Raw genomic sequence first — 20,348 nt, 5'->3', positions numbered from 1 at the left:
AGAGATTTATAATTAAATACATCCAAAATGTCATTACATTTTATTTTTTTTATATACATTCTATATAAATTTAATATAAATATAATATATATTTATTATTTTACCTTTTATTGCCATTATACCCCCCAAATCTATGAGAGTTAAAAAAAACATTCACAGACAAATCCAAATTAAACCCTGCGGCTCGTGACGACACATTGATGTCCTAAGACACGAAATGATCGGTTTGTGCGAGAAACCGAACAGTATTTATATATTGTGATACGAATGGGAGGAGACCTGGGCTGCGTTTCCCAAAAGCTTCATAAGCCTAAGAAGTTCGTAAAAACGATCGTACGACTGATCTTAATCTTACGGTCTGTTTCCCAAAAGCATCATAACTTAAGTTGCACTTGAAAATCACCGTAGATCTATGAGTGCTCTGGAGTAATCGTAAAGCCCTAAGTGCATCGTAAGAAGACAGATTTATGCGGTCAAGTATATATAAAGTATATTATTATGCAAAGTATATAATATAATATAATATTGTATTATAGTTATTATATCCGAGTTGTCTGGAACGCAGCATTAGGTTAACATTTCAATGAGCGTGTACTACAATTACGAGCCATTCTATAAGATGACATTTCAGCACTTGACAAATGGATAGCGACTCCTAAGTAGCACTTAAAGCACGGCTACGTGCGATTGCTTTAAGTGCATTTTTGGGAAATGCACGTGAAACAATAACGAACGATCGTAAAATGACTCGTAGAAAACGCTCTTAAGTGCTAAGATCAGTCGTTATCGAGAAACGCAGCCCTGGTTGAGCTGCACTAGAGAACAACGACGAGAGTGTTATCACTATGTCGGAGACACGCTTGCTTTCCCAAGGCAGATGAACTTAGAGTGGTTACAATCATCCGGGTTTAAATCGCGCTCAAATTGATTTGATTTTGATGCAGTATTTACACTGAAGCTGGCAGGCGGCTATGGTAAGGGGCATGACATTTCCCGACCAGGTGCCGAGTGCTGCCAATCACAACACACACTGGCCCAGCTAACCAATCACAGCACACTTCGTATTTCAGAAGGCGGGTCTTCATTTGATATAGGAACTATTCGAGCCCTTCATGCCAGACTGGAGAGAGAGGTGTTGTAATAATGTAAAATATGTGAAAAATAATGTGGTTTTCGAACAACCTAGTATGAGAGCCTGTTCTAGTACACCCCCAAAACAAAATCAAGACTTTGTAAAAGAGCATAATAGGACCCCTTTAAATATTAGGGGGAAAACTATTTTATAAAATCAGTCAGTCATAAAAAGATGCCATTAAACAAATATTAACAAGTATACTTTATGTTGTTTGTACATTCATTTGAATATTGAATGTGAAGTTAATGAAATTTAAAAGTAGCCTATATATAAAGACGTTAATGTTATGTGGGATTAAACGCGATTAATGTGGGATTAATTAGTTAATTATTTTTTTAATTGATTGACAGCAATATATATATATATATATATATATATATATATATATATCCTATGCATGTTTTTATAAAGCATCCTGAGCAACAAAACAATAATAGGATGTTGAAACTATTTTCTTTTCTTAAAAATCAGTGGAAATGTTCAAAGTGTTACAGATGTACAGATTGTTACAGTTAGACTACAGAAGTGTTAGAGTTTAAACATACATCTTAATTATATGATTTATTGAATTTAATGATTGCAATTTGCAGTTAGCCCCAGCCATATTTAAATCTCATAAAATATAGATTTTTGTTGGTTGCTTTTCACGCGGAAATGTTTATTTCTGTAGATGCTTCTCTAATTCCTGTTGTCTGACTCCTTGGGTTTGAGAAGTCAAACAACAAGGGTAAATATTTGACAGTGAAGAGCTCTTGGGTAGGCTGCTTGAGAGTGCACACTTTTTCTCAAGCATACTTCTATCTGTGGGTGTCTAATAGATTAAGGACATACGAGAGGTCATTAGAAACTAAACTGTGTGCCTACACGGGGCTTTATTTATTCTTTGAGAGCGTGCGCCTAAATTCCAAGAACTTGGCAAACATTTTAACTCACTTTATACAGGTTAACATCAATACGTGGATGCAGCATGTCGCTCTTACTAACCGGCAAACGCTATTTAGAACCGAACCTCATATAACAAAAATAACCATTTGCCTAAAACAATCTATAAAAAAAATAAATAAAAACTGTCACTCCGAGTCTCGTCTTTATCTTGACCATAGGAAGATTTAAGAACATTATAAACAGAGAATTTTCACAATTAAAGAAATGTTGTATTTTAATACGTTAAAAGTTATTTTAAAAGACTTTGATTAATCGGGAGACAGCTTGAAGTTTTATGGAAACGAAAAGTCTTTTAATTCCGTTTGAAAAGGCATAACTAATAATTCAGTATAGACGTAAGCAGCTAGACGTGCAGCAGAGAGTTGCTCAGATCCCGTTCGGCCCTATTCAAAACCATGGCAACAAGAAACCAGCACGGATTTATTTGAGAAAGTTAAAGGACATTGTGCGGGGGCGTCAATCAAGCATTATTTCAGGACTGAACAAATGCAAAATCTTGACTGGAACAAATGCTTCCAACGGGTCTCGGACGCGGGGCTACATTTCCCTCTTTTGTTCCCGGTCGCTGGTTGGCATGTATTTGTGTTCCTTTTTTCGCCCGACCACCCAGGACGACTAGACGAGAACGGATACCCACTCTGTTTGGGAGGGTCTATGCAGTCATCCAGAGCGCACTAAGGCTAGGCAGTCTCGGGAATCATCAGAACCCAATGATATGCCTAGTGCACTTACTGGTGAGGTGCAGGAGTAAGCAATAATCCATAATGAAAAATGACTTTCTCCTTGATGTCTGGATCTTTTCCCAAATAGAAGTTCTTAGTTATTTCAGATTCCTCGCTCGTTATGAAGGAATTACCTTCTAAGTTAAACAGAACTGATGTAAAAACAAACAGCAATGTCGCCTATAGTGTAATGTTGGATATAGGTTAGCTGTAAGGAAATTCTAGCAATAAGGATTTTTGTGCTTTTACTGTATACAAGGGCAAGCCCCTTTTCCATTAGCCACGAATATACATTTCATTAATTACCATGTAATAACTATCACCCCACAGTACTGAGAGAGTGCACATTTAACCCGTGTTTGTGCAATGAAACGACAATACCCCAATAAACGAATTAGGAAAACCAACTCTGTGACGCTAATGGATCACTTTGTATGCAAATATCCGATATGTTACTTGAGCGGGGGAAAAGAAGGGAGGGCTCTTGTTGTCACTTGCCACCCAAGACGTGATTCAGCCTCAACAATTACCTTTATCTGTTTCCCACTTTTCACGAATTCTGACGAATCGGTAATTATGAAGAGTGTTACCCTCCATCATTGTGAAAGTAACGGGCTATTCTTTGCCGAGTTCACACCTACCATTACAGGGATTTAAGTACACGAGTCATTGAGGTACTTAGAACCCATAAAGAGGAGAGGCCTCAAAGCAGCCACCAAGTGCTGTTTATATAAACACCGCGACATCAGTGTACACATTGTCACTTGGGTGCGCGTCTTGAGAACGCACAGATCACTTCAGCACTACGCGACTGAGGGTAGCTCTACAAGATCGAGAACCAGTCCTGGAACTAACAGAAACCCAGCGCTACAAATGGCTATTTCTAACAAGTTCAGTTTCACTGTGAGAAGTATTTTAGATTTGCCAGAAAATGACACTGAGAGCATCGCGCACCATTCTCCAGAGGACCCCTTCTCCGTCTCACCTTACTCGTCCTGGACTGAAAACGAGAGAGGACATATATGTAAGTTCTTAAAACATTTTCCAGTCAATTTTAAGAATACGTTTTTAAATGTCCATATCATGAGGGCTTATAATTTATTTTAATTTGATTCACCACTGAAGTTCTACATGTAACATTTGGTAACTGTAAAGCACATACATACACATATATTTTTTCCCCCTCAGAGGATAGATAAATAAAGGCTAATCATGTTTTTTTCTTTAGCGTCAGACGAGAGCAATCTTGAGGCTTCACCAGACTCCACCGGACCAGACGTGCTTTCAGTGGATACAGAGCATGAAAAGCGGAAGAAGCGTCGCGTGTTGTTCTCCAAGGCTCAGACGTATGAACTGGAGAGACGCTTTCGTCAGCAGCGGTACCTATCCGCTCCAGAACGAGAGCAACTCGCGCACCTGCTACGCCTCACGCCCACGCAGGTGAAGATCTGGTTCCAAAACCACAGATACAAGATGAAGAGAGCGCGGATAGAGTGCGCTCAGGACCTCAATCAGCCTCCAGTGCTGCGCAGAGTCGTGGTGCCCATTTTGGTCCGAGATGGCAAACCGTATCAGAACTGCACTATTGATGCAGAAAAAGGAAGCTGCATCGTTCCACCAACAGTACCATCCTCACCCTTCAGCGTTCAGGGTTTCCAGTCTTTACAGCAGCAAACGCCCTTTGCGCTTTTCCCCACATACCGGCACTTTACCAACACAGCGGCCTCCCGTCACCACTTCTGTGTTTGGTGAGATTCACTTAGGACCACACGAACTATTTTCGGGACTTACCCCACAGGACAGCGCATGGATTCCTCTTGATTCAAGTTGTTTTTAATTACATAAAGTGTTAGGTCTATTAAAGTAGAAACTCTCGGCGTTGATAAGATTAAAAAATAAATAAATGCTGTTTGCACATATTATATGTTCTGTTTAGTTGCATTTTGTGAGAGTTTTGTATTAATTGATGTTGTTTATAATTGCCTAGATAGTGTATTTTTGAACTGTTTGTGTTTGTTCTAAACCAAAAGTTTATATATCAGTGAGAAAAAAAAGTTTTATGTTTTATACTGTGAATGATGTAGTGTCATAATTTGATGAAACTGCCTCATCTTAAAGTGTTACACGTTTTCATTCTTTATGTATTACAAAAAAAAGAGAATTAAAAAAAAGAATACATTTTTAGCAATTTATAGTTGTCTGAATTATTGAACAAAATTATTGTTGGTTTATACACATTGTACCAAATATTCCGTAAGCTTAAAATCACTTATTTTAATTATTAATGCTTTAAAATATTTAATTTCTCCTTAGGCTTTAGGATTATTGTTTTTATTTATTTATTTATTTATTGCATATGTTTAATTCCTTTACATTTTTTGTTAATCCCTTCGATTGTTACATACTGTCTGTAAAAAAGATCTCAGACTGAACTGAAAAAGAGTACGACAATTAGCGCGCAGCAAGAGATGAGTGCTTTTGTAATGTTAAGACGTCCACTTTCACCCAACAGAGAAGACCAAATAACCAGCTTAAAGAAAGAACCCTTATTTAAGACTCAGCAAAGTAGGTTAGCACTGAACAAGAAATTTAGGATGCACAATGGTTATTGATTCTTGTGTGATAGTGAAATTCGAACATTCTGGCTTTTATTGTCTTTTTTACGGTACGCAATATTAATATACCGCATTAAAAGCCTTTTTGTTAGTTTTAAGCATATTTGAGTGTTGATTGAAGCTTTGGTGACCAAATAAGAAAACAGAAGTTGTTAAGCGTTCTTACAATTTTTACCCCAGCACACCTAAAAATAAATTAAGCAGTGGTTTGTCACAAATGGCACTTTGACTTTAAAAAGTGCAGGTCTTCTCCATATTTTAAAAGAGGGTGATCATTGTCGTAACATAAATGAAAGAGGCGTGATTTATCTTGCTTTCTCAATCCCGAGCTTGCCCCAATTAATTCAGCGACCCAGTTAGTATCATCCTTGTCACCTGGCCTTTTGTCCCCCTCTCCCAGGCCACCTTGTACTACATATGGAGGGGACTGACCACAGCGCTCTCTTCTCTACATCTTCCCTAAAACACTTTTTTTTGTGTCGTCCTCTGAAAGGACCATTGTGTGGTTCCCAAAGGGACCTAGACAAAATCCGCAGCGTCTCAATTCTCGTGATGTTTAATCAGTCCCGGGTGACAAATTTATGGGCTTTAACAAGACAATGGAGTTTTAAAAGTCCTTGGGTTTTGGGAGTGACAAAGAAGGGCTTTTAGAGGTCTCCGCTGGTTTATGGCGAAACTTGGCCACAGCAACTTGTTAGTAACATAGAACGCACCAACTGCTCTTATGAAGTTATGTTTTTCTCTAAAGCAGGCCTACATATTTGTTTCTTGATTTAACATTTAAATCATGTGCTTCGATTAATCATTTACCTTTCAAATACACTGAAAGAATAACTACATACCTGTGACCAAAAACTGATCATTTGACCAAACCAGATAAATCTATCAAAGTTATATGAAATTTACATGCCATTACAAATGCGTTTTTATGCCCCCAGTTGGTCTGTCCGATTTCACAGTTAACTACAATGTGAAATAGCGGGGAAAGAGGCGAGACATCATCAATATGTGATGTCCACCGTTTCGGTTGCCTGGCTGTAAACGGTGCCACTCTGCCACCTTGAGGTTAACAGCTTTTTATGGTGGGCTTGATCTGATTGCGCTCAGAGGGAAACGAATATTCCCATGCACCTCTCTGCAATAAGCTGTTCCTGTACAAACGGCATGGTTGCCACCCTCCACTAGATGTCACAATAACACCGTGAGTATTCTGCTGTCAATATTTACTTGCACCTGATGAGCATCAACATCACTCCCGTTCCACCGTAAACCAACGTTCAATAAAACACATAAGTAAAAATAAGCCTCCTTTCACAGTTAACTACAATGTGAAATAGCGGGGAAAGAGGCGAGACATCATCAATATGTGATGTCCACCGTTTCGGTTGCCTGGCTGTAAACGGTGCCACTCTGCCACCTTGAGGTTAACAGCTTTTTATGGTGGGCTTGATCTGATTGCGCTCAGAGGGAAACGAATATTCCCATGCACCTCTCTCCAATAAGCTGTTCCTGTACAAACGGCATGGTTGCCACCCTCCACTAGATGTCACAATAACACCGTGAGTATTCTGCTGTCAATATTTACTTGCACCTGATGAGCATCAACATCACTCCCGTTCCACCGTAAACTAACGTTCAATAAAACACATAAGTAAAAATAAGCCTCCGATAATATAATATAATATAATATAAAGCCTAACGCCTTTGGATAAATTATGGCATTATTTGTTATATATTCATAAGCATATATGCATATTGAAAACATTGGCCACCCAGGTAGCGCTGAACATAATTGCCCGGACTGTCAATAGAAAAAGATATTAAAAACAAGACAAAGCATACTACTAATTGCCGTTAATTGGCAATGATAGCCGTACTCCAGTAGAGAGGATTGAGCCTGATTAAGATAATTAAGAGAGCCTTTTGTAAACTGGATCAAGTAGGCCGAACACCTTGAAAGCAACGTTGGACGCCCCATAGTTTTGACACTAATTGTTATAATTGCACTCGCGATTATCATCACTGGTGCACAAACTACACCCACCTGTGCTAACTTCAAGCTAGAGAAATGCGTAGTTTTCTTAGTTTAAGGATGATACATTTTCATTTTGCTTTAAAAGGTGACAAGCGTTCTGTAAAGTTGGAGTAGGCTACTGGCCAAAGATGTGAACGCTGGATATTAGCTACTATATATAGCTATATTATATATATACTATATTCGTAATGTTACGAATGAAAATTATTTATTTTTATTATTTTTCCCCAAAACTGTAAAAAGGTACTAATGTGTTGTGGCATTTGAGAAAACTAAAATGATCAGTCTACGCACACTTGAACAGAAAGCTTTTTCGTCTTGTCAAATATTCAGTGACCACCAGAAGACGCTGTATTCCCTCCTGATAAACGTTTGTTGGCGCATCCCTAATAGTTTATGACATGTTATGTTATTCTGCGTCATGCATATCCTTTGGTCTTCTTTGTTATTATTGTGCCGTACTGTTTGTATTTTATTAGATTTATTAAGCATAGAATAAATTAAATATATACATAGGTTAACTTTTTTGTGTGTATTCCTGGCTCTTCAGAGCAGCTGCTCATTTCAGTTCCATAAGATCGCAAAGAAACAAAGAAATACATAACGTAAAGAAAGTTGCCGTTTTCTGAAGGTGACATTTGAATTCCGGCAGCAAACATTAAAAAGCGCAGTAAAATAATAATAAAAATGCGTCAAAATTTGTGTTCCGTGATTTTATATTCACAATAATCTCATATAGTCACCGATTAATTTTTGTGGCATTTTTGGGTCTTTAGATGAGCTACTGTAGACACTCGGAAAATAAATAGCACGGTATCTTTGCAAAGAGAAAACATAGGTTTTTTTAGCCTTAACTCTATTACAAATTGAAATAATAAATTAGTTTTAAACCATACACACAGTCTTTGTAATCCCTGGCCGCTATAAAGACCAAATGATCAGTGGTTCCCTTCCAAATTTTCTTAAGATTTTTTTTTTAACTTGCCGTTGCATTTTGTTTAGCCGTCTAGAAGGTTGCAGCGTTCAGAGGAAACTGAATAAACGCAAAAGAACTAAAGTTTACACCAAATATTTCAGTCTACAACTGGTGGATCTTACCCCTATGAGAGTTGAATGCATTTCAAGTCATTGTTTTATCCAAAAGTCATGAATACTTGGTGTCCCAAAATGTCTGTTTACTTTTTTACTAGCAGTTTTAAATTTGATACGCTAAATTAGTATTACTGTAAGTACATTTATGTTAGCGCCACACATTAATTTATCCAAGCCGGACGAGGGGGAAAATGTAATTTTGTCTTGTCATTATTGTAACAGATATTAGATTGAGAGTAGCATAGGACAACGCGTTGTTTCGCAAATAGCTACAAATTCTAAATTTTTATATTTGTTAAAATTATATAATAATAATAATTATTATTATTGGCGTTGTTGTCGTCGTTTTTATTTATAATAATAAGGAAGAGTATGACATGAAAATAGTCTGTTTTGTACAACAAATCTCTCAAAGCCGATTTCGTTAAGTCTACTATCCAACTGATATCCAGATTCGATTCTGTAAAACTGTTTATCTGTCCAGTTATACTGAGGAAGTCCTAGTGCGTCGAGACGATGCGCACTGGTAAGCAATGCATTACTGAACTTACGAGGAGTTACTTCAGGACTTACTCAGGTTATTTCAGCGTCGTTAACTTTGCCTGAGAGCCTCTCGTCCTCCCGAGTTCATTTTCCTCAGTACCGCGCGTCTCAGCCGAGTGGATGGGAATTTGGACGAGACGCTGCCTATGTCCAATAATATCAAACGGAAAGGGGCTTAATCATTTACTTGGCCTCTTAACACGCGCATATGTATTTATTTATTTGTCAGTCAGTGTTCCTGAGTCGTCGCAAGGGCCCTTTGCATGTTTGAGTACGATGGAGCATAATACAAACACGCCTGCAATCACCAGAAGCCTCTTGTGGCCATTAAAAGTCAGTAGTTCAACTCGAGCTTTTTTTCTGAAACTGAGTGGTTCTCAAAGTCTGAAGTCCGCATATGCACTCACATCAAGGGGCCCTTATAAACATCACTCCAACTGTCAATATTTCATCCTTTGCTGTGTTCCTTGCCGTTCTCGCAACCCTCGCCACCGCGAAATATACAGCCTCGCGCTGAGAATGAACTATGGACGAATTAAATTTACGCACAGGTGTTGTTGCATGCTTAAATGTTTTCGGGGTTGGGGGAAGGCATGAGTAGTTGAAGAAGGCGTAATAGAAATTGTGCGTGGGTGCACAGATGATAGCGCTGCTTTGTATTGTTGCCCTGGCTGCTGATGCCCCGCCTCTGATGGAAGCCTTAAACCTGGCACCAAGCTAAAACAAACGAAAGTCAGCTTCGAGCTCCCACTCAAACCAATTAAGGCGGACTCCAGTGCACACTCATACGTTTCCATCCTGCTGCAGCGACGGTGAAACAACAGGAACAGAGGAGCTGGCCAAAAAAAAGAAGGAGAGATTGCCTTGGCTTCTAATTTCTCCCTTTCCAACACAGAACAATGTCGATGAGCCCTAAGCATACGACTCCTTTTTCTGTATCCGATATCTTAAGTCCTCTTGAAGAGAGCTACAAAAAAGTGAGTATGGAGGGGAACAACTTGGGGGCTCCTCTTGCCTCGTACAGACAACCCCAAGTCACGCAAGCGGCGATGCAGCAGCACCACATGGGCCACAATGGAACAGTACCCGCTGCCTACCACATGACTGCAGCTGGAGTTTCCCAGCTGTCACATACAGCCATGGGGGGCTACTGTAACGGGAATTTGGGCAACATGAACGACCTGCCGGCCTATCAAGACGGCATGAGAGGCAGCACGACGGCCACCAGCTGGTACGGAACGAATCCAGACCCACGCTTCTCCACAAGTACGTGAGATTGACATTTTATGTCGTATTTGCAAGAACTGTTTGTGAATTTTAAAATATATTGAACATGTCAGTTACGATTTTTTTGTTTATGCTGTTCTGTAAAACTCCAAGTGTCCAAGTGAACGTGGGGCTTGACCGTATTGAGGGGAATTATGTTAAGCCAGCCGCACGTTAAACGTGTCAGGTGTTTTATCTAAACCCAAACAAACTGCAACAATTAACAGACTCGTAACTGCAGTTCCAGTGTTTGTCCAAAACTAGGAATTGAAACAAGAGACGATTGCGTAATTGTGCCCAATCGCTATATTCGCTCTTGTTGTAACTCACTGAGCTAAGGAGCGTTTGTATTTTCTGTAGTCATCATATATGATACTGAACCTGCGCTGTTTGTGTCTGTCGTTGTTGTCAAATTGCAAAGCTAAATAAGACTGTTCTTCTTGCAGTCTCTCGTTTCATGGGCGCCTCGTCTGGTATGAATATGGGCGGTATGAGCACACTGAGTTCACTGGCGGATGTTGGCAAAGGCATGGGTCCGCTGACCAGCACGCCTCGCAGGAAGAGACGAGTACTCTTCTCCCAGGCGCAGGTGTACGAGCTTGAGCGACGCTTCAAGCAGCAGAAGTACCTCTCCGCGCCGGAAAGGGAACATCTGGCCAGCATGATTCACTTGACTCCGACTCAAGTTAAAATTTGGTTTCAAAACCACCGATATAAAATGAAGAGGCAGGCCAAGGACAAAGTGTCCCAGCAGCAATTGCAACAAGACAATGGCTCCTGTCAGCAGCAGCAACAGTCTCCACGGCGGGTGGCCGTGCCAGTGTTGGTGAAAGACGGAAAGCCATGTCAGGGCAGCAGCCATACACCCAACACTGGTGTACAAAACCACCATCACCAGGGGGGAAACGTCATGATTATGTCCAATAACACTTCTTCAATGGGCCAGCATCAAAGCCAGCAGGTAGGCAGCGCCGGCCAGTCCCCAGATCTGGGTCAACACGCTGCAAGCCCCCCATCTCTCCAAACCCAAGTATCCGGCCTGTCGCACCTGAACTCTTCCGGTTCCGAGTATGGAGCTGCCTTGCCCTGCTCCGCTCTGCTCTATGGCAGGACGTGGTGACATCGGAACAGACAATAACACGATAACAAAATGACAGGTGGATGCAGATAATCTGTATACCCTGCTCAAAAAGAGCATGAGAACAGTGGGTGCGCTCTGAAATCATTGTCTCCTTTCTGGAGGGAGACATGGCAAGGCTACGAGCAACACGAGGATTGCCAAATGTCAAAGGTATCGAATCTTTTATTTTGAGGATGAGCGCCAAAACACCATTAAGAAGATGGAATTATTTATATACGCTAGATTTTAAATGGAGACTGATTTAAACACTAAAATCAAATATTCTGTCATCCTGTTGGATTTTAAAAACATGTCCCGACAATGAAGACATCTCCCCTCACAGTTAGACTGCTAAATACCTTTCATGATTTCTTATAGATTTCACTGTAAACGTAGCTTGTATATTTCTGTAAAAGTTTTGGACTGATTACATAGTTTTTAGCGATATGTAGCCTATATTGTACAAAATTTGTATCGATATTAAGGGTCACATGTTTTTCATTTTCATTGTTATTTGTACATTTAATTTTCTTGTAACTTATATAGATATTTGACTTAAACGCAGTCATACAATCATATTAATAAATTATGACAATAATAACAATAGCCTAACAATACGTTTGTTTTAAATTGGGGTGTAAGAATCAATCACTCGGCGGTACTAAAGGTAGGACCTGACCAATTAAAAAAAAAATCTTCAAGAAAACTAGTTTAAAAGTCATCAAGCTTCTACACAATTAGCTTTTACATTTGTACAAGCTTTCCGAATACACATTAGAAGGTTTTTTTTGCTACAGTCGCTCATTGTTTGAAATCGACCATTTCTACTGATTGTATTGGGTCTCCCTTCAGTGTGGCAGGTTTGTGGAGCTGGATTTCTGCATCACATGCCTTACGGTAAAGTGTTAATTCTACAAATAGTAATGTAGTTTTCTGTGTCGCAACACCCCTGGAGTCAAACGCCAAATATTAGTAGGCTACCTTAAACATGTTGATGGATGTCAATTTTGCGTCGTGTAAAAATGTTTATATATTGTGCATTATTGTGCATTTTTGCACGAAACAATGATCAAATATTTTACAAATGCTTAGCCTATATAAAACATACAAATGTTTCACACCAATTTGATTGCAAAATCTAATTCCAACGATCTGTTTTCGATCCCAAGCTAATTGTTATTAACTTATTTAATGCGCCGTAGTCTATGACTTTTTCTAAGAAAAAAGTTTTGGTACAGGTTTCTTTTTGGAGAGTCGAAAGAGAATGAGTCAGTGCAGGTGAGGTCTCCACTCCTTGAGAGAAACTCACATCAAACAAACGATCCTAAAAGCTAACTTATCAATCACATCGCTGTACAAACAGCAGCATTCTCCTAAATCACTTTGCAAGACGAAATAAACACACTTATCACAGCGCCGTTCATCAATACCGTGTTTGTGAAGATCAGAGGTAAAATCACATGCCACCGTGTTTCCACTGATAAAGACCGTGAGCATCTGAGGGGCACGGTAAGATTGACGGAGGGTCTGCTGGAGCGCTTGAAAGTGCGTATGTTTCTATGTGTGTGTGGGACTTCTAGTGCCAAGAAAAACAGATGTTGTCCACAGACAGAAATAATGAAATTAAATATGATAGAGACATTTCCATTCAACTTTTTGACCAGTTCAGAATCAAATAAAAATAAATGTAAATAAATAGCCCACACACGGAAAACAAAAAAGCTGCAAACTATTTGCTACACACAAGAATCGGTTGTGGACTGAAAGGCCGCGCGTGTCTTTGACTTTCAAAAAAAAAAAGATTTGAGAATTTTAAATATTTATTCCTTAAAGTGTTCGTCAGTTTATCGTGACAAGATATAATATTTGTAACGTTTGCTTCATAAGAGTAGCCTGCGTGTCACTGTTAATGGCCTTTAGTATTTAGACAAATGTTTGAGGATGTCTGATATCCTAACCGTGCGTCCTCTGCAAGGCTGGATAAATTGATTAACCACATACATGAAATAAATGTTCATTTTATGGGCAAGTAAGATTTTCTCTCTTATCCGTTGTGCCAATTCAATCATTTCCCACAGCAATCTACCGGCGCCGAAAGAGTCTATTAGGATTTCGGGGATTCGTTTTGTTAGAGCTCCTCTGAAAGAGTTCAGATTACATTAACATGTCTGAGGCTCGGTGTGTGGTCTTTGTGTGGAGCTTGTAGCTGTTGAAAATGACTTGTTGGAAGCGTGTATGCTCTCATCACTCTCACTCAACACACGTTGCACAACTGCGGACTGTCCCCGAGGCTTTGGGTGCAAAGGTCCCAGTCACCTCCCTGCAATTAGACCTCAATCTCAACGCAATCATATTAGAGTTAGGGTTTCTGAGGTTCGTTCCCTGCTTATTCTACAGTGGAGTTCGGAGAAAGGGGTTAATATACACGATCTGCATTTATGGCGTATTTTGTTTTGAATCTTATAGATAAACCACAAAGTTTGGACTCTAAAAATAAGCATGCATGTTTAGCGTTACTCATATATTTCATTTAATAATGTTATCAATACATGATTAATAATTAGATGGATTTAAGAGCAATGTCCTACTAATAATTTTAAAGTGTAGAAAGAAACATCGTGTTCACGTAAATGTAAACATCAGAAAGGCCTAAGTGCCAGATAGAACAAATAAGCCTTTATGCTTAATAACCAATAACCATGTCAATTGATTTTACTCAAGCGACCATCTTTTATTTACACCGCTCGCTGACTTGAAACACAAAACAAACCTCTTTCAGCCACACCTTCGAAAAGTAAGGTTATGCAATGATTTGCCCACATTATGTAGTATTTTTAGTTCGCATTATGTCATTTGCTCTGGAGCTGTCCGGGGTGCTGAAGTTTGTTTCCGCCAGCATTGCCATGTAAACTATACTTAATTAATAAAAAACAAAAACGTTATTTCCAAACACAACCGTTTCAAAGTAAAACTGTATAACTTAAAACCACAAAATTAGTTTTAAATGAAATGCTTAACTGGACAATTTAGCTACAGTCCGCAGCAAAGTCAGGCGAGAACGGTCCAAAATCTGTTCAAATGACAGAACATGATTCTTTTAGTTAAATATCCAACACCACGTTTCAGCATGATACAAACTGTATTCTTGACACAACAGCACAAGATATAAGGGGAATGAAAAGGCAACTACTGCAAAAGTAGGAAAAACACTGCAAGGCGCTTAACATTACAATAATTATAAAGTCTTATTATAAAGACTTGATCGTTTACAGTTATACAGCCAAATAAAGCAAATCTGTCGTTGCCGGTATTGTTGCACTGAGAACTTGAGTCTTTAAAACTAAAGAATAGTACAAGCCTGTGCTTAAAATGGACAAAGAAATGCTCTTCGATAGAAAACTCCAACTTTCGAATGCATACCCATCTTCCATCTAAATACATCTTAAATGGGATTTGTGAAAGCAAAGTAACAAAAAGAAATGATGATGAGCAAGACTGGTTTTCGTGTACGACTTCCAACACCTCATTCGTAGACCAGCTTCATCTGAGTATGTGCATGACAAATGGCACAATTACACATTAACTGCAATCACCTCCTTTAGTAAATCTTATTGTCAACTAGTAGAAAAAATATATTTAATTGTCCAGCATAATTGTCCTGCTTCTTGAGGCCATTGTGCTGCGCACGCAGACGAGGGTCATTTGCAAGAAGAAATACTTAGCATGCAGCGTGGAACACAAGATGCGGTAATACTTGACCTTTCAGTGTAATTGTGGCACCAGTGAAATACAGCGCATTCAGCCGTATGTGAATGGAGCCTTTCCCATCCAATGAATAAAAGCTGCATTTTCATACCTTCCTATTTCGTTACTGTTTTTAATTTTGTTTCTTCTCAAAGAAAATGACTTTTGTAATGGCAGTGTCTTTTAGAATCCTACAATTTAAACTGTCACATTTACACCGAGGCAAATTATCATGAACTGCAGAAATGTTCCGAAAAGAAAATATCTCATTTCTTGATAGCTGTACACTCTTAAAAACAAAGGTGCTTCACGATGCCATAGAAGAACCTTTTCGTCTAAATGGTTCCATAAAGAACCTTTAACATCTGAAGAACCTTTCTGTTTCACGAAAGGTTCTTTGGGGCGAAAGAAGGTTCTTCAGATTATAAAAAGGTAAGAAAGAGATGGTTCTTTAAAGAACCTTTGACTGAATGGTTCTTTGTGGAACCAAAAATGGTTCTTCTATGGCATCGCTCGAAGAACCTTTTGAAGCACCTTTATTTTTAAGAGTGTAGGGAAAGATATTGAATTTATGAATCACCCGGATAATGACAGTTTGATCAATTGTTTTATTTTGCTTTTAGCAAAATCTCGACGACAGCCAACATTCTGTAAGACTGGGGAGTCCTAAATTAAATATTTTTGCTAAATGGCATTCGAATAAAAACAGAATTGCTTACAACTAGGAATATGAAACCATGTGTTAAGGCAGTTTTTTCCTGCGTAAGGTAATATAAACGCTCTTCTTGCTTAAGACTTCAGACATTATGCTTAATGATTAAATGCATCGAGTATGCTCATATCAGCCCTGCATGGTTGTGGCCCATTTCTATCTGTGAGATTTTGGGGTGTGCAAAGAGAGAAAACAGAGTAAGTATGTAACACGTCTTCCGAAATAACAAGCTTCTGTGAATAATGTTTAATATGTTTACACCGTTTAATATGTTTACACCGCAGAACATTTAAAATGTTCTGCAATGTCGGAGTGGCTCGTGCTGCAGCCCGCGGGTCATGACTCAATAATGAAATTCTGAGCAGACAAGAGGCGCTCCAGCGCAGTCTTATACTGTACCAGCGGGAGTCCTTTGGTGATCAGCGAACCATCACTAACCGTGTTAACACTTCCTCCCCCGCTAAATAACATGTAATCACCTCACCCCACTGCTATTTTGATCAACTTTTTGTCACTTAAACACTATCTGATTGCTTAAGCGTGGTACAACAAAAACTACTAAAACAGCATCAATATTTAACATAGCGGATATAAACCATTAGTCTGCAGTCACCGCCAGCCATCATTGACTCAACAATCGATCTACATAATGTAAATAAAATGAAATAACAGCAGCGAGAGAATAGAGAAATTCAATATTTTTGTATCTTAACATCACCATAAAAAGCTAATGCAGTTGAATTGCAGATGCATTGAATTGCATACAATGCTGTTTAGTAAAAATGTCATGTTTTATCATGTTTTGTCAGTTACATCTAAATTAACTGGTTTTAATCGCTTGAAAGTAAGCAGTGCAAATCTGAATCAATGTGACTTCATGTACACAAACAAACCTCACTTTTAAGGGAGACAGTTTTCATTTATGGGTGAATTAACCCTTGAAGGATCAAGGTTTTCACTACAGTATTTGTGGTGCAATCTAACGTCAAATAAGAAGAATTCTAAAAACGTTTCTGCATTAAACTCTGTTTTCTAAAAGTAAACAATAAAAGACAGTTCCACTCAATGTACATTTGTACTGGCTAATAAATGATTAAAAGAAGCTAATTTCGCTTTCGTCCCATTGCGCCTGGTCAGTCGATATATAAAAATGACTCGGAAAAATGTTCCTTAATACACTCTTAAAAATAAAGGTGCTTCAAAAGGTTCTTCAAGCGATGCCATAGAAGAACCATTTTTGGTTCCACGAAGAACCATTCAGTCAAAGGTTCTTTAAAGAACCATCTCTTTCTTACCTTTTTATAATCTGAAGAACCTTCTTTCACCACAAAGAACCTTTTGTGAAACAGAAAGCTTCTGCAGATGTTAAAGGTTCTTTATGGAACCATTTAGACAAAAAGGTTCTTCTATGGCATCGTGAAGCACCTTTATTTTTAAGAGTGCAGTTTCCATTGACTTTTAAGCGATTTTACAGTAAAAAAAAAAAAAAAAAACATTCCATGCTGTCATGTCAGGCCTAATACGACCGAGCTTGGAGTCTGAGGAACACAATGAGTAGGCCTATACCGCACAACTGTGAAGAATCGGCCTTACTGGAGTGCAGTGACTTAAACATTAAGACCTGTTGAGATGATGTTTTTTTTCTGTAGAACCGGAAGGAGGGATGCTATTTGCCCCTTTATAAAATATGTCATTAGGAAGAATTCATGTCACACAAAGGGACTGCAGTCAAAAATTGCCCCACCACTGTTCAGTAATTATATAGTTTGCCCAGGCTGCGGGCTGTCATGCGTCGAGGCAGGTGGCAAGTCCATCATGCAAATGGCTTGGCGGTGCCGCCATAATTAGCCAGCGCGAGTCGCCCAAATTAACAATTAGCTAACATGCAATTCTCTCTGTGAGCGCAGCGGCTCGCCGTTGTGTGACCATTGTATTACGCAGCCAATTGCACGTATGGCGTATCATTTATCATTTCTATGCTCAATTTACAATTCTATGGCAAAGAAAATCAGTGTAAACGTCTGTGACGATTAGAATTTCTGTGACTGGTTGTTCGGTTTCCGGGGGAAGCTATATATGCACAATACAAATCACATACATTCAGGCCTATTTTACCAGTCTCAAAGACGCACCAACACTCCCCCAAGTAAACGTGCCTTTGTAATTTCAGGGAATTTTTCCTTGCCGCAGTTAGCTCATTTTATTAGGCCTATATTCTCTATAAAGCTTTGGAACGATTTCAAAATGATGCAAATAGGTTGCATACATTTGAAATACATTATTTAGGCTATTGATTTTTTTATATATAGGCTACCATTTGGACTATTGTCATCAGGGGTTGGTAAATTATATTTTCACCACTAATGTTGACATTTTTTGTCGTAATGGTTCGTTGAAAAACTTCAGACATATGCTGAATCAACAAATCTGCAGCTATAGATTGCAAAAGCAGGTGTCACTGAATTTGGATTTGTTTCAATTTCAGTTTTAGTTTGAACTTCGCTTCAGGTTGTTGGTTAGCTTTGGAACGATTTCAAAATGATGCAAATAGGTTGCATACATTTGAAATACATTATTTAGGCTATTGATTTTTTTATATATAGGCTACCATTTGGACTATTGTCATCAGGGGTTGGTAAATTATATTTTCACCACTAATGTTGACATTTTTTGTCGTAATGGTTCGTTGAAAAACTTCAGACATATGCTGAATCAACAAATCTGCAGCTATAGATTGCAAAAGCAGGTGTCACTGAATTTGGATTTGTTTCAATTTCAGTTTTAGTTTGAACTTCGCTTCAGGTTGTTGGTTAAAATGGAGGACGGGCCCATGCTGTGCAGCAGTTAAAAGTAATCCAGACCTAAGAGGTGCTGCTTTTTTAACCCCTCCAGTGATCTCCTTGCACCCGGCAGACTAAACGCCTCCCCAGCAGATAGCCCCAAACACAGCCCACCCACTTACTCATTATTCCGGGCTGCCCTCCGACATGACACGGGAACAAAGTAGGCGTTAAGCCACATTAGAGCCGGGATGGGAGTCATCAGTAACCCGTTATCAGTTAATGAAGGGAAACACATGCGGGGCGATACACAGTAGCCGATCAATAGCGCGCTCGGACAATGAGCGACTGCTCACAAAAAAGAGAAATGCAAATCAATTAGAAACCTTGTTTGCTTCGGGCCCGCTCAGTCTATTCCCAGCAATTACATGATCATTAAAGCTCATTTAACCGGGATGCTGCCTCAGGGACAACAACAGTTGTTTGTTGCTCCATCATTTTCAAAGGCGGAGAATGACAGCATAATGCGCTATAGCTTAATGGCGACCGTCTATAGGGAGATTTCCAATTATGTGCCTTATTAATCTTAGGAGATTTTAGGCCAACCCCCAAAAAGCGACCTTCAAAGTCTTTTTTTAAAGACATCAAATGCGTGCCAAAGATATGTCAAGAATGGGCTTGGTCATTTTATGTCTAATTTTTCTTGACAAAATCTCTGATCACTATTCACTTTAAATGCAAAAAAAATAACATTAGTTTACCCCCCTCTCCATATGCTCCTTTATGCTGTAGTGTAAAACCGAGAGAAAGAAAGGATGAGATACAAAGGCAAAATAATTTTTACTGAGATGCAGCTGAACAAGATATAGGTGAAACAATTGTTAGATCTGCTCTTGCACATTCTGCTCACAGTTGCTGGGTAAAACAGGAACTGATGACTCCAATGTAAATGAGACTCAGAGGGCCCGCTTATCTCAATGAATGCACCAACACAATCATTCAGATATTTAGAGTGTATAAGAACTGTTTGTAGTATGCTTATAAAGTACTTGCTGTTATTTGAATGTCAGCAAGGGTCATTTTTGAGTGCCTCGAGAGCAATGTAAACCGTGCTGTTCACAGTGTAAAGTATATTAAGTGAATGTTTTGGATCATGATCCATAAAGGATTATTGAAAACAAAGGATATTGAAGGGAAAAAATAAATCTTCTGCTAATCAAATGTCTGCTGCTGACAAACTAGTTTATATAATAGTATACAACCTAATATGTTAGCTATATTTAAATAAATAAAAGTAAAGTGACATGTGGCCAAGTATGGTGACCCATACTTGGAATTAGTGCTCTGCATTTAACCCATCCAAAGTGCGCACACACACAGCAGTGAACACACACACACACCCGGAGCAGTGGGCAGCCATTTATGCTGTGGTGCCTGGGGAGCATTTTTCCCTTTCCATTTAAGTAAGAAATGTATCAGTTTCCACAAAATTAAGTAGCAGTTGTTGTAGTAGTTTTCAACATTGATAAATGTTTCTTGACCAATAAATCAGCATATTAGAATGATTTCTGAAGGATCATGTGACACTGAAGGCTGGAGTAATGATGCTGAAAATTCAGTTTTGCCATCAGGAATAAGT

The 20,348-nt window shown here is 38.9% G+C and overlaps 2 protein-coding genes across 2 annotated transcripts; both read left to right on the top strand.

The window, feature by feature from the left end:
* The first annotated feature begins 3,639 nt into the window (after window positions 1-3,639).
* Window positions 3,640-4,566, top strand: LOC107582967 (homeobox protein Nkx-2.8-like). The gene is made up of 2 exons (XM_016268991.1): window positions 3,640-3,826; window positions 4,031-4,566. Exons 1-2 carry the CDS (start codon window positions 3,676-3,678, stop codon window positions 4,552-4,554), a joined length of 675 nt encoding a protein of 224 aa, XP_016124477.1. The 5' UTR covers window positions 3,640-3,675; the 3' UTR covers window positions 4,555-4,566.
* Window positions 4,567-9,986: 5,420 nt separating this feature from the next.
* LOC107582966 (thyroid transcription factor 1-like) lies at window positions 9,987-11,787 on the top strand. Its single transcript, XM_016268989.1, has 2 exons — window positions 9,987-10,353; window positions 10,800-11,787. The coding sequence occupies exons 1-2, from the start codon at window positions 9,987-9,989 to the stop codon at window positions 11,471-11,473; spliced, it is 1,041 nt and encodes a 346-aa protein (XP_016124475.1). The 3' UTR covers window positions 11,474-11,787.
* The last annotated feature ends 8,561 nt before the right edge of the window (window positions 11,788-20,348 follow it).

This window comes from Sinocyclocheilus grahami, unplaced genomic scaffold (assembly GCF_001515645.1).
Source record: "Sinocyclocheilus grahami isolate Dianchi unplaced genomic scaffold, SAMN03320097.WGS_v1.1 scaffold48.1, whole genome shotgun sequence".
Lineage (NCBI taxonomy): Eukaryota > Metazoa > Chordata > Actinopteri > Cypriniformes > Cyprinidae > Sinocyclocheilus > Sinocyclocheilus grahami.
This window is presented reverse-complemented; position numbering and strand designations above follow the sequence as displayed.

Bases quoted from the DNA above. Each gene is read 5' to 3' on its own strand.
- LOC107582966 (XM_016268989.1), top strand. From the start codon at position 9,987: ATGTCGATGAGCCCTAAGCATACGACTCCTTTTTCTGTATCCGATATC. The intron at 10,354-10,799 runs GTACGTGAGATT...TTCTTCTTGCAG, and splicing joins AGACCCACGCTTCTCCACAA to TCTCTCGTTTCATGGGCGCC.
- LOC107582967 (XM_016268991.1), top strand. From the start codon at position 3,676: ATGGCTATTTCTAACAAGTTCAGTTTCACTGTGAGAAGTATTTTAGAT. The intron at 3,827-4,030 runs GTAAGTTCTTAA...TTTTTTCTTTAG, and splicing joins AAACGAGAGAGGACATATAT to CGTCAGACGAGAGCAATCTT.